We start from the raw sequence: 12,252 nt of genomic DNA on the forward strand, positions 1-12,252 counted from the left end.
GGGATTTTCAGAGGTTTAACAGGAACTCAGATGTATGCACAGTCTGAGTATTTTCTCTACCGTCCGTTTCCTGGAATGAGGTAACACTTGGGGAATTCACCTCTAAACGCTTAGGTTTCAATTTCACGTGAAAATAAGATTCTACCTATCTGCTTTTGCATCTGCCAGCTAAATGGTGCAGATAAAGGAAATAAACATATACAGCCAAGGAGTAAAAATTGGCCTTATGTCCACCCGCTCGCATCCCGCTTCTCTCCTTTTGTTTTCCTTCCGTGACCCTTTAAGGTCGTCGTTAATCTCAAGCTTCCAGCTTGAATCTTTTCCGCCAATGTAAACTGTTGGCCCGAAATAAATCAGCTTGGTGTAGTTTCAGAATAAAATTCCACTCAAGCGCGCACCTACACGAGTTAGAAACGAACAGCAAACAGAAACATCACCTCCCACTGCTAGTGTTCTTGTCTGTGTTAAATTATCCACAGATGCACGCCGAATTCTGAAGATGTAATCTTTTAACCCTGTTCACGACCCAACACTGGAAGACTCATGTCCTAGTTAAAACCCTTTTTTTTTTTTTCTTCTTTGCAGGTCGTTCCCAGTAAACTGAGTCAACTTCAGGTTGGAAACATGCCGTGCATCTTTAAAATCACAATATTCAGTCCTCATGCTCTCATTTAGAGCTCTCTGTCCTCACCTCAACCTCATGCTTTATGCTACTGAAAGTCTGAAATGAATGGCTTGGGGATTTTCTCGGTCTTGCAGCCTCTGTTTTGCTCATCAGCTTCACATTTGTTGTCGGCTGAAGAACACAGAGAGAGAGAGAATTTCTCACGAGTTCTTCAAAAACATTGACACAATTACAAGGAATAAAGTTTTTAATGTGAGATAAGAGGAAAAAATAATCACAGCTAAATCATGTGCTATATTTTAGGTAACAGCTGACTTACTGACTCAGTGCATATAGATGTCTTTTTTTTTTTTTAGATCTATCAACTGATCTCAGGTGGTTAGTAGAGCTTTCGTATCAGTAGAAGTACAATTTGCAATCAAAATATATTTTTCTTTAGTGAAAACATTTTTCCCCCTCTGCTCTGAGCATTAGACCATTTGCAGATTATTTTGCTTATTCTGACATTTTAGATGTTAATTTTTTTTTTTTCAGAAATGTCAATCTCTATCCGCAGCAGATGGAAGAGCAGGGCATCCCCCTTTTCGAAGAGATCAAAAACACGCGGAGGAAACGTGGATGGAGCCGGGTGTTGTCTGTCGACTCGTCTTAATCTGCAGAGTTAGAGGCGGCCAGAGGAAAGTAGAAGGAAAATGCAACTATAAAAATAAAAAAGAACATTTTTAATTCTTTTTAAAATGTTGTCCAATGCCTGTCCTCTTCTTGGAAGCATCTTCTTTGTATTTTAACGACACGCTTTCCGTCACCTTAAACTCTGAAGACGATATATTTGGCAGCACTTAAAAACATTTTTCTGCTCATATCATGTGGAAAAAAAAAACAAAAAAAAGCTGCTTCTGCATTATCTTGGCATTTTATTTTTAACCAATATCAACGGGCAACAGTCAGTAGAAAGTGTTTTGAAGAAGTAGAAAGATCTCTCTTCCTTAAAAATGTGAAGACTTCAATGCATGCAGCATCTGCTCAGCAAGTCTCACAACTTTTATCATATCTCATGTTGGGCGTAATTACTCAGAAACTCCATGCTTGCACCTGAAAGCATAAGATCCAAACAGTTGCATTTTCTATGTCATCAGAAAAGGTGATCTAAGTTCAAACACGCGTCAGAATTTGACTGCTTTATTGGCCACTAAAGAAGCAGGATGTACATTTCGCCCCGTTTTATTAGAGTGAAAGCATAAACCTTTGCCTTCCTGCGCTTTTATTAAACATTAAACTCGGCCCGTGTGCGACACTGCGTTACGCCCCGGCTTCCTTTATTTGAAGAATAAATGTAGAAGTAGATATTTGTTTTAATAGATATCCAGGAAATGTAACACTGACATTCTGCAGACCTTTATTTGGACATCGGTTGAGTGCTGCTTTCGCTTCCTCAAATTCAGACAATTTTGCTGAATTTGAGTCAGGGCTGTGTGTGCTTATAATAATAGGTCTGGTTTTGCTCCAATTGAGAAGAATCAGTTTCAATATAACCGTGCGGTTGTTTGCCTTTTTATTACAGGTTTGCAAACTTCTGTTCTTTTTTGATGTGAAAATCAAGTCTTTGTCAAAGAAGTCTTCTAAATTATTTGCTTACATTTGCTAAAACTGTAGTAACGTACAATAAATGTGTATGTCATGATCACCCAAAAGACACACATCAAGTTTGACATCCCTTGAAAGCTGAAAAGACACAATTGCTTTTCTTCCATTAATAGTTCAAATCCGACTCTAATCTGCTGTTTAATAATTTAACACAGCAGCTTTTCTTTTTTTTTTTTTTTCAAATCTGAATATCAGACGATGACACACATGGTGAGAACTAATACTGTGAGACTTGGCATGAAAAGAAGAAGAAAAAAAACTCAGTTTCCCAGCCTCATTCGCTGTCATGGCATCATCAGTCAACCAATGAAACTGTCCCGCAGAGACATCTTCCTATTTCGTGGTGTGAAGTTGAAGAGGCTGTCGCATGAATTACTGTCACAAAACACAGCGAGTCACAGAGTTGAGGACGGCTGCTGGAAATGGGTGAGTAGAGACTTGATTATTATTTACTTTACAGCACACACGTTATTCATATGTGTGAATAATTTGAAATGTTAGATAGAGGTAGAGTAGTTCAATGGCGTGTCATAGTAAATTTGCTAACTGGTACAAGTATTGTGTGTATTTATATATATGTGTGTGTGTATATGTATGCAAACTGAATAATGTATATTTGAAAAAATACATACATAGAGCTGACTTTATACTTTCACACTTCACTCATTTTCTATAATGTTGACTTCACAAAAAAATTAAATGAAAAAAATTCCCTATTCATTGAAACTTGAATATAAAAAGTAAAAGTTTGTCTGATTGCAATGATTCAAACGGTCCAGTAAAAAAAGTCAGACTTAAAGTTAATCATTTAATTCAGCGAGTTGTGAAATGTTGTATTAAGAATATTTCTTCATCGCCCTAAAATGGAGAAGTAAGAGGCCACTGAAAGCAGAATTAAAGGTTTAAGCCACAAGCACAGGAAACAAGTGATCTCAAAAGAGAAGCATATTGGTTTTGCCTTGAAGAAGAAAAAAAAATATATCACCGTGGGTGGAGGGCTCACAGGGTGTCGAGGTGATGGCTGGTGAAGAGTGGCATCTCTTTCTCAGAACTGCGTCTCGCTCCCAGGCTTTTGATTTCTCCTCTTTAAGAGTTTGTCATTCAGTTTCCCCCTAAAACGTTAGCGACGCTGGATTCTTCCGACGGGAGCGAGTTCATTCTCAAAAGACGAGGATCTAACTTTATAGGACAATAAAATAGTTTTATATCACAGATAACCTACCGCATCTCTTCTCTTGTGACCAAAATACAGAAGATAATGAAGATAATGACCAAACATTATGATGTATTTTTGGATTTCTCCATTTCCCAGATTGCTGTCGTTCTTAGTTACAATACCATACAGTGCAGCATTGAAGCGGTGGTGTTCTTGAGCAGGAAGTGGTTTTGCAACCTGTGGTTTTATATCACACTCTGTCAACAATATGCTCTACAGATTACTTCTTGTGTATCTGTGTGTGTCGATCAGTAACCTGACCATTAACGCGCGCACACGTTGATTTCGAATCTTTTCTTAATTAGAAGCCTTCTCGAAATGAAGAAGTGCTCGCTTCTTTGAATTCAGATTCACACAGTTAGGTGACTTCTCCTTCCTTTGTGTTTGTCGGTGTGTGTGTGTGTGTGTGTGCGGTGTAGCTGAAGAGGACCAGAGCGAGGCATCACAACAAACAGCTGGGAGCGATGAAGACAAGGCGAGAGCGAAACAGGTACCAGAAATAAAATTTTAAAGAAATTAAAAAAATTAAAAAAAGCCCCTGTCAGTTGGTCCTCTGGACAGTTTCCTGCAGTTACAGTTAATTTGTCACTACAGACATGACTGCTCAGAATGTGTTATCTGTTGCGTTTTCATTTCCCCTTTTTGCTCGATTTAAGTAGCAGTTTGATGGACTGATTGTGTGTGTGTGTGTGTGTGTGTGTACAGTTGTTTCATGTTTTTTTTTGACTGATTGTGAAATGAGTACAAGGAACATGCTTCTGCTTTGTATTCTAAGAAGAATCAACAAAAAAGAAAGCGAGGGAGAGAGACAGAAAGAGAGAGAAAGAGAGAGGGAGAGAAGAAAAAAAAAACACACTTGCAATATTTTATTGCGCATAAAGAAACTCAACGGCGCTGTTCTGGTAACTGAAGTGAGAGGTACAATATGAGAAGCATAAATTAGCTCATCAAATTTCCAAGGCCAAGTCGAGTTGAAAGCCCGGCGGTTTCTGCGGTGACTTCTGCCCTCCAGATAGCATCGATCCTGAGCGCCGATCACAGTCATCGTGAGAATCGCAAACACAACTCACTGACATCATCACCCACACAGTTTTCCAAAAAAATTTCATCAGTGAAAATCAAACGAGCGTTTCACAATGATATTCTTTCACTGCGGTGTGGACCGAGAGCTGCGAGAAGAAGAAGAAAAAAAAAAAAAAAAAAGGTGGGGGGGCTACAGTATGTGGCTCCTAGCACAGACATTTCCTGTAGGCAACCGTCGATGCATAAACCCGAAACTTTTGTGAATCAGATCGAGAAAACAATGGTTGAAAGTAAAGCCGGCCCCTTTGTGAGTGTAGGTGAATTTCACGCAGGTTTCTAATCAGATTTTTTTGTTTGTGCCGGAAAAAAAAGTATCCTCTTTTCTTTCTTTTTTTTTTTTTTTTTTAACTCTCCAATCAGTGTCCTGAAAGCTTAATCTAAACCCTAAGGTGGTTTGTAAAGTCTCCTCTTTTTTTTTTCTGCTTTCACAACCGGCACGGTGTGAAATCTGATCGCGAACATTTTCACAACAACAGTGGAAAAGTCAGAGCTGCTCCCCGTTTAGCTGGGAACACCGACGTCGGCCGCTGCGCTGTGACTCAGTCGGGACTGTCTTAGTTGGAGCTCTGCACCTTCACTATTACTCACTCTAGAGGTTTGCTTCTCGGAACCAGGAACCACATAGAGGAACTTGATTCAATATGAAACCGCCTCTCGCTGTTTTGTTGTACAATGAGCGCCGCAGAAATAGCAGCTTCTGGGCCTGATGAGTCAAAGTAAAATATTGACGATCCAATCTGGCGAAATTTGATCGGGGAGGCGGCGATGTGAGAGTTTACATTTGAATATGAAGCGTGAATTTTTCAAATCTTTTGATTTCACTTCGGTGACGGTATGTTTGTGGATGTGAGGCAGGCAGAGGTCGTCGTAATCTGTTTTGTGTGCTGAGAGTGAGAAGACGGTGAAAATATCTCGGCGGGTTTATTTGTAGCTGGGGATTCTGTATGTGGTTCCAATTTCAAAATTGCAAAAATAATAATAATAATAATAATAACATCTCTCCAGAGTCCTGCTGATTGTTTGAGTCGGGTGTGTTGAAGAAAAGACATCTCAAGAGTTGCAGGACACCAGAACTGGAGTATTGTAGCATCTCCCCGGCCCTCTATTTGTTACCAGCTGACCGACAGAAAACTTGCAATCCACCACAAATTCTTCCTTTTAGAAATATCCTAGGTTGAGAAAACGGCAGACGGTGATGGCATGAAACCAAAAAAACCTCAGTCTTCCTGCTGCACATTTGCCTCGAGTTTCAGTGTTGTAGGAAGACGCGCTGCCTTCCTGAGCTCTTTACGCTGAAGCACACATCATTCGACCAGCCATTTCAAAGCTGTCACTTACGGTTTTGGGCACGTCGACGCGTCCTGCAGCATGTCCGCCAAATGTTACAGCGATTTCCCCACAACCGTTACTAGAATATCGCATATAGCCTACAATAGGAAAGCTTGATCTCATCCGAGTGTCCATTTGGAGATGTGGAAAAAGACTTGATGCGATCTCACAGCACACATCTGGTCCTGATGCAGCAGAACATTGTAGGATGTTATTTTTCCAGCAGTAGAAACAGTTGCTGTTTTTTTTAATTATTATTGTTTAATGCAAAGCAATTAGATCATGTTACATATTTTTTATTGTAAACTGAAATTATACTGCTGTTCTTTTTGGGGTTTTTTTTTTACTTGGTGGTAACCAAGAAAACCCCCCAAAACATCAAACAACATAAACTGATTATGAAGTGGTTCCGCCCTTAGTGCAACAGCTCTTTAATCATGTTTCGCTTAGTGATGTTCTTCGTTAGATACTCTCCCATAACTAATTTTAAAAAGTGATTATTTTTCAAAACGTCACCGACGAGGCAAATCATGCATCTTCGTTTTGAAGAGGCTTACAGAAAAAAAACATGCAAGGCTGTGTGGAGATGTCGCTCAAGAGTGGGTGGTTTGGTGGTTGCTGACAAGAAACTGAACCTCAAAAGGAGAAGAGCCAAACCAATCAAGATGACTTTACCGTACGCAGGAGCAGAATTTAGAGAGTCCGTTGGAATTTTTTGCAATCGAGTTTGCTCTAATTATTCTTTCATGTCAGCGGCTGCTCGCCCTGGTGCTTCTCTGACAGCAGGAACGGCGTGTATGTGATCAGACACGTAAGCCAAATGTTAGTCATACGTGGTTGGAATTTCTAAAAAAAAAAAAAAAAAAAAAAAAAGATGTGTTTTGATCTTCTATATCATAGAGTATGTTTTTTATTTATTTATATAAAAAAAATGATTTAACTTTCAGAAAAAAGGCTGCAGAGCAATGAGCTTCTTATAAGTCCTCAAATTTTTAAAACTAATAAAATCTTGTTTCTACAGGTAATTGTTAAAATACCATGAATATATTTAAAATTTTGTGTTTGTGAATTGTTGTAAATTTTAAGCAAATAAAAATGTTTGGTGGCTTACAGTTGTCATACCAATACCCCAACTAGTTTTCTGTATAAAAAAGAAAGCATAACACAACAACCAGCCCAAATGTGATTGATGTGACAAAACCTCATTCAGTCTTTGTTTAACATCTGGCCTACGAGAAGTAAAGTTTATTTTCCACCACTTATATAGTCTTTTGGCAACAGCTTGTTTTTCAAAGTGCCATCCGTGTTACCGTTGACTGACAACTCTAGACCAAAAACCCCACAAGTCTGCAGCTTTCTCTCCAGACAGGATGTGTAGCGGTTATCTATTGAAAGTAGCGGTAAAACCCTACTCTCTGATTTTGATGTTTCATTTCAACATTTGTGTGTTTTGAGATGACTACTCTTTCTCATCTATAATATGATGCATTCAACTGTAAATTGAGGTCCTACACAATGCACAGCTCAGTCTTCGGTGTCGCGCTCTATGAACTTATGATTTTTGTTTTCCCTTCCTTCCCCCCCTTCCCCATCAGGCTTCTCCCTGCATTATCGAAATTCACGACTCTACGACTGAATGCGAGGAAGAAACGGGGACTAGTAAGGTGCCGATGGAGGAGAAAGCATTTGTAGCAAGTTTGCACTGTTTTATGAAAGACAAGGGCACACCCATAGAAAGGATTCCCCATCTTGGCTTTAAACAGAGTAAGTAGATCTTAATGATCAAGATTCATTATTCACACAAAGTTTGCATTAAAATATGTTGGTTCTGATGCTTTTTTTTTTTTTTTTTTTCATTTCTAGTTGATCTCTGGATGATCTACAAAGCTGTTGAGAAACTCGGGGGATATGAATCAGTGAGTAATATGTTACTTATTTGTTTTGTAGTGGCTCAGTGTTCACTGGTTAGTGTTGGAAAACACCTAATTGGTCATGCTATGATGCAGAAACATGGTCACAGTGGAACCACAATGGGGGGAGGGGAGGTGGGACAATATATCTGTCTAAGCTCTCAGATTATGTTCTTTTTGGTGTCGCCGCATTCGGGTGAGTACCGAGAGTGAAACTCGCATGTACGTGGAACCAAACTGGGCTAAAGTTGACCACCGACGCTTTGCTCCAGGGGTGTAAACACAACAACAGGAGGCCGCTCACATTTGCTCAATCTGAAAAAATAAAAAGTGTTCTTTCAGGAAAGTGAGCCAACTGACGTGGCTTTTGAAGAATGGCCAGCCACCACCTTCCTGTGAGACGTTTTTAAAATAGCTCTGAAAGCAAGCGCGTATACCAAAACGCCCAAACACAGGATGCGCGATTGAATTACTACATTACAAAATGCCGGTACAGTTGGAAATTATCGCAAGCCTAAATTTGGTGGCCAGGCTATTATTTTCTCTAAATGAATGCATCTCTTTAAACGATGGTTCAGGATTCCGATAAGGGTTAGAAAGCAGTTTATCACCTACCTGGACTGTATAACTCCCCTGACGTATTTATGAACATAAATCCAGGTTAGTTTGTCCCAGCAGGCTGAAGCTTAAAGCCGTTCATAGAGTAATTGAGATGAAAGCAAATTTCTGCCATCTTAAAACAGCTCTCTTCATAAAAAGGTACTTCTTTATTTGAAATTATTATAACACAGAAAATAACAGAAGAAAGTTGTACAGAACAGGTTTATGTATAGGGTTTCCGAAGAGTAATTGTCCAATATAAAAGTAGAATGGTGTCAATTTCTGCACTTGAGATTAACATTATTATTATTATTATTTTCATATACTGCCTTACTTTTCATTAAGCTGACCAGAACCTTTAGCTGTACCGCTCCCAGTTAGTGTTTCAGACTGGAATATGAGCTACGGTGCACCGCCTCCTACCGCCGAGCAAAATGATGCTTTAAAAGCCCCGAAAATAGAGCTAGCATCACTAACTGCTAGGTTTTTAAGACCACATGCATAAATTAAGTATGTGTTTATGTTCATAAAAACTCACAATCATGTTTCTGATCAAAGACTTAATCTACCTCGTTGTGCTGATCAACAGGTGACAACTGGACGCCTTTGGAAGAAAGTCTACGATGAGCTTGGAGGAAGCCCAGGTAGCACCAGCGCTGCTACCTGCACTCGGAGACACTACGAGAGGTGAGGAGGATTCATGTAGGTGGTCAATAAATTAATAATAAAATTTTAAAAAGACATTTGTAAACCTGACATCCGATGTCCGTACGACAGGTTGGTGCTGCCGTTTGAGAGACACATAAAAGGGGAGGACGACAAACCTCTACCTCCGAGCAAACCGCGGAAGCCATACAAGAGGAATCAGGAGGGTAAAGTGAACAAGATTGACGGAAAGAGGAAGAGGAGTCATTCTGAGAGAGAAATGGATTCCGAGGTAAGAGCGGACAGCGTTGCTTAAAATCTAAAAATAAAAAAGTTCATATCTACATGTGAGTAACAAAATGTTCCCTATCTTATTTTGAAGTTGCCCCAAAGAAGCCAAGATGTGGTCTGCCCAAGTGAATCAATGATGAGTCCTCACTTCGCCCTCTGGCCTCCCAGCTCTGACAGACGCCACCCGGAGCGACCTCAACCGAGCAGAACCGCTGGAGATTTCTGCCCCCCTGTAAACGGCCATGTCCTGCAGGCTCCCAACAACTGGATTCCTCATCTTCCCTCTGTTACTGGAGAGGTCATCTCTCCTCTGGAGAAGAAGAAGCGAATGGCTCAGGCCAGCCTCAGTGTACCGCTGAGCTCCCTGAGAGAGGACAAGGAGAGGCCTTCGGTCATCCACTGCTCCCAGTCTCCAGCCAGGGCTTCTTCCAGCAGAAACTGCAATTCCTCTGAAGGCTCTCCATTGCCCTTATCCTCCTCCTCTTCGCGCAGTCCTTCCCCCCTTTCCGTTTCTTCAGAAGAATCTCCAGCAGGCAGCGGGGACAAACCCAGACCCAGCTCAACATCGGCCGAGAACTGTTTGATCGCGGCCAAAGTGCAAGAGGACAACAAACCCATGAGCTGCGGTCAGGCGCCAAGCACATCGGAGCAGAAGAAAGACGCGCCTCTCGTCAGCTCCCAAACGCCGACTACTGACTCTGTAAAAAGCCAAAGAAAAGACTCAGCCTGGAACCCTTACCACAAAGTCCACGGCAAATATTTCGCAAACCCTTTCCACTCATTGCCTTCCTTCTCGCATTCTACCTCCAGCTTCTCCAAAGTCACTCCCAAATCCGTGCAGCTGCTGCGGCCTTCTCCCATTCGACCAGGTTACAAACTTCTCCACAGCAGGCTGCTCCAGACGGACAACTCTCTGCCTTTCACCAAGAAGCTGGGCGGCGTGACCCCATGGTCTTACCCGACAGAGAAGAGGGACAGGTCAAGGACGGTGCAGCAGAAAGTTCCTCCCAGTCAGCAGGGATTGTCTCAGTCCGCCACAGCCCTGCCGGCGTCGTGCGTTCTGTCCAGTTACGACAAATCGGCAAGAGACTCCCGGCATCATCAGCTGTTACACCCGGCGCTCCTTCCCCACAGAATGAGACTCCCTTCCTCCCAGCTAATGTACCATTCTATGCCAGTCGGTCCGAGTCACTCAGCTCTCATTGGTCCGGCCGTTTACCCGTACCCTTACTCCATTCCTCTGCTAAGTCCACAAGTCGGATACCCGCTACCTGCCATGAGTTCAGTTTATCCTCACAAACTTTGAGGAGGACAATTGAACACATTAGAGTAGCTTTCAAACTAGAGGAGAGAAAATCAGGGCAGTATTATTAGTCTAACAAAACCACTAGAAATGCAACAATTCTCCACAGCTGCTAAGACCGAGGCCAGTTGAGTCTATATCATGTAAATGTTGAAACTGCGTTATTTTCATCCTGTCTTTGTGTTCCCCCACAAAGTTATGCTTTTTTATACATTAAAATAAAAGTCATACTTTTTCAGCCAATTCACACATCTGGAAAAGTTTAGTATTTAAAGGGGTTAGTTTATCCACAGCATCAGCCTTACCTCATTAACATTTGATTGCACTGTTTCAGTTCTTGTTCTTAAATAAAAAAAAGCAACTCTGCTGTTGTTTTTAGTACTGTATTGTAAAGTCAGAACAGTAAACAATGTGGTCGCTTTTTTTTTTTTTTTTTTTTTTACCTTTTATCAGTGTTAAATATTTTGTAAAAAAGAAAAAAAAATGTCTTTGCCAGAATTTGCCGTTGTTAAAATGTATTTAAAAGAGAAAGTGAAAAGAAAGAAATAAACAAAAATCTTTAAAAACAGTTTTTTTTTTATTTGCTAATTTTTGTTCAGTTTTTTAATAGGGCCGATTTATTTGCTGTTGCCGTTGTAGATTTTGTTTCTGCCAACACATTTTTTACTCTTGAGTTTGAACCCTGTCTGTTGAACAAAGACACCCTGCAGCGCGGAGCTTACGACACGACACTGTGGTCTGTCATGCTGAGCGTCACTGCTGTGGCATGGGCAAGGGGGAAGTAAGTTCGTCGGTGGTGAAAATAACAAAGAATTCTTAGGCAAGAGCAATGAGGAGGAAATAGAAAGAGGAAATCACACAAATGAGATTATGCTGCAAGCCACATTGTGGTCTAAAGCAGCTGGAAGTAGTGGAGCGATAACAGAAATTCTTGTAAATGTAGAGTAAAATTGAGAAGAAGAAAAAAAATTACGTCACGTTTAGGCCCAGGAAGTATTTGCGGAAATGTAAATATTTTCGCGCTGAGGATTAAAATTCATTTTCAGTTCGCGTGACTGCGTTGCAGGAGTTCAGAATGTTAGGAAATTAGTGAAGTGTGATGTCATGGTTAAATATAGTCGTGAAATATGACCAATAGGGGGAAAATACCATAGTTTTGCCTTTCCTTTCTATCTCTAAGACTCTTGTCTATTTATCTCTGCCTTTAATGTCTAATTCGGGTGTGACAATCGAGGGCAGTAACTTTAGGAGTCCAAATGATTTTCCAATGACAAGGCTGACATTCAGGGTATAAATACATGCTACCTAGATTTACAACTACAGTTTTGAAGTTCCTTTGAATTTTGTACCTACTACTGTGCAGTGAATGAAATGCAAAGGACAATTAGATTGTTAGAAACTATTTTGTAAGCTAACTCCATAAACCATGTTCGTTTCATAGAGCTCTGAATTCCTATGTGAAATTAGTTTTCATCCTAAAAAAACTTAATTATATAACATATTACCCTGTGATGGACTGGCAATCTGTATGGGATTTACCCTGCCTTCTGATCACGCACAAACCCCCTCAAATCCCCAACAGGACCCAGCAAGGAGATGCAGGCAT

General features: G+C 40.6%; 1 protein-coding gene across 1 annotated transcript; it reads left to right on the top strand.

Annotated features, from left to right (window-relative positions):
• The first annotated feature begins 7 nt into the window (after positions 1–7).
• arid5a (AT-rich interactive domain 5A) lies at positions 8–11,214 on the top strand. The gene is made up of 8 exons (XM_008419067.3): positions 8–615; positions 1,182–2,695; positions 3,905–3,975; positions 7,493–7,661; positions 7,761–7,813; positions 8,997–9,094; positions 9,185–9,344; positions 9,435–11,214. The coding sequence occupies exons 2-8, from the start codon at positions 2,692–2,694 to the stop codon at positions 10,647–10,649; spliced, it is 1,770 nt and encodes a 589-aa protein (XP_008417289.1). The 5' UTR covers positions 8–615; positions 1,182–2,691; the 3' UTR covers positions 10,650–11,214.
• The last annotated feature ends 1,038 nt before the right edge of the window (positions 11,215–12,252 follow it).

This window comes from Poecilia reticulata, chromosome 9 (assembly GCF_904066995.2).
Source record: "Poecilia reticulata chromosome 9, P_reticulata-male-v2, whole genome shotgun sequence".
In the NCBI taxonomy this organism is placed as follows: domain Eukaryota; kingdom Metazoa; phylum Chordata; class Actinopteri; order Cyprinodontiformes; family Poeciliidae; genus Poecilia; species Poecilia reticulata.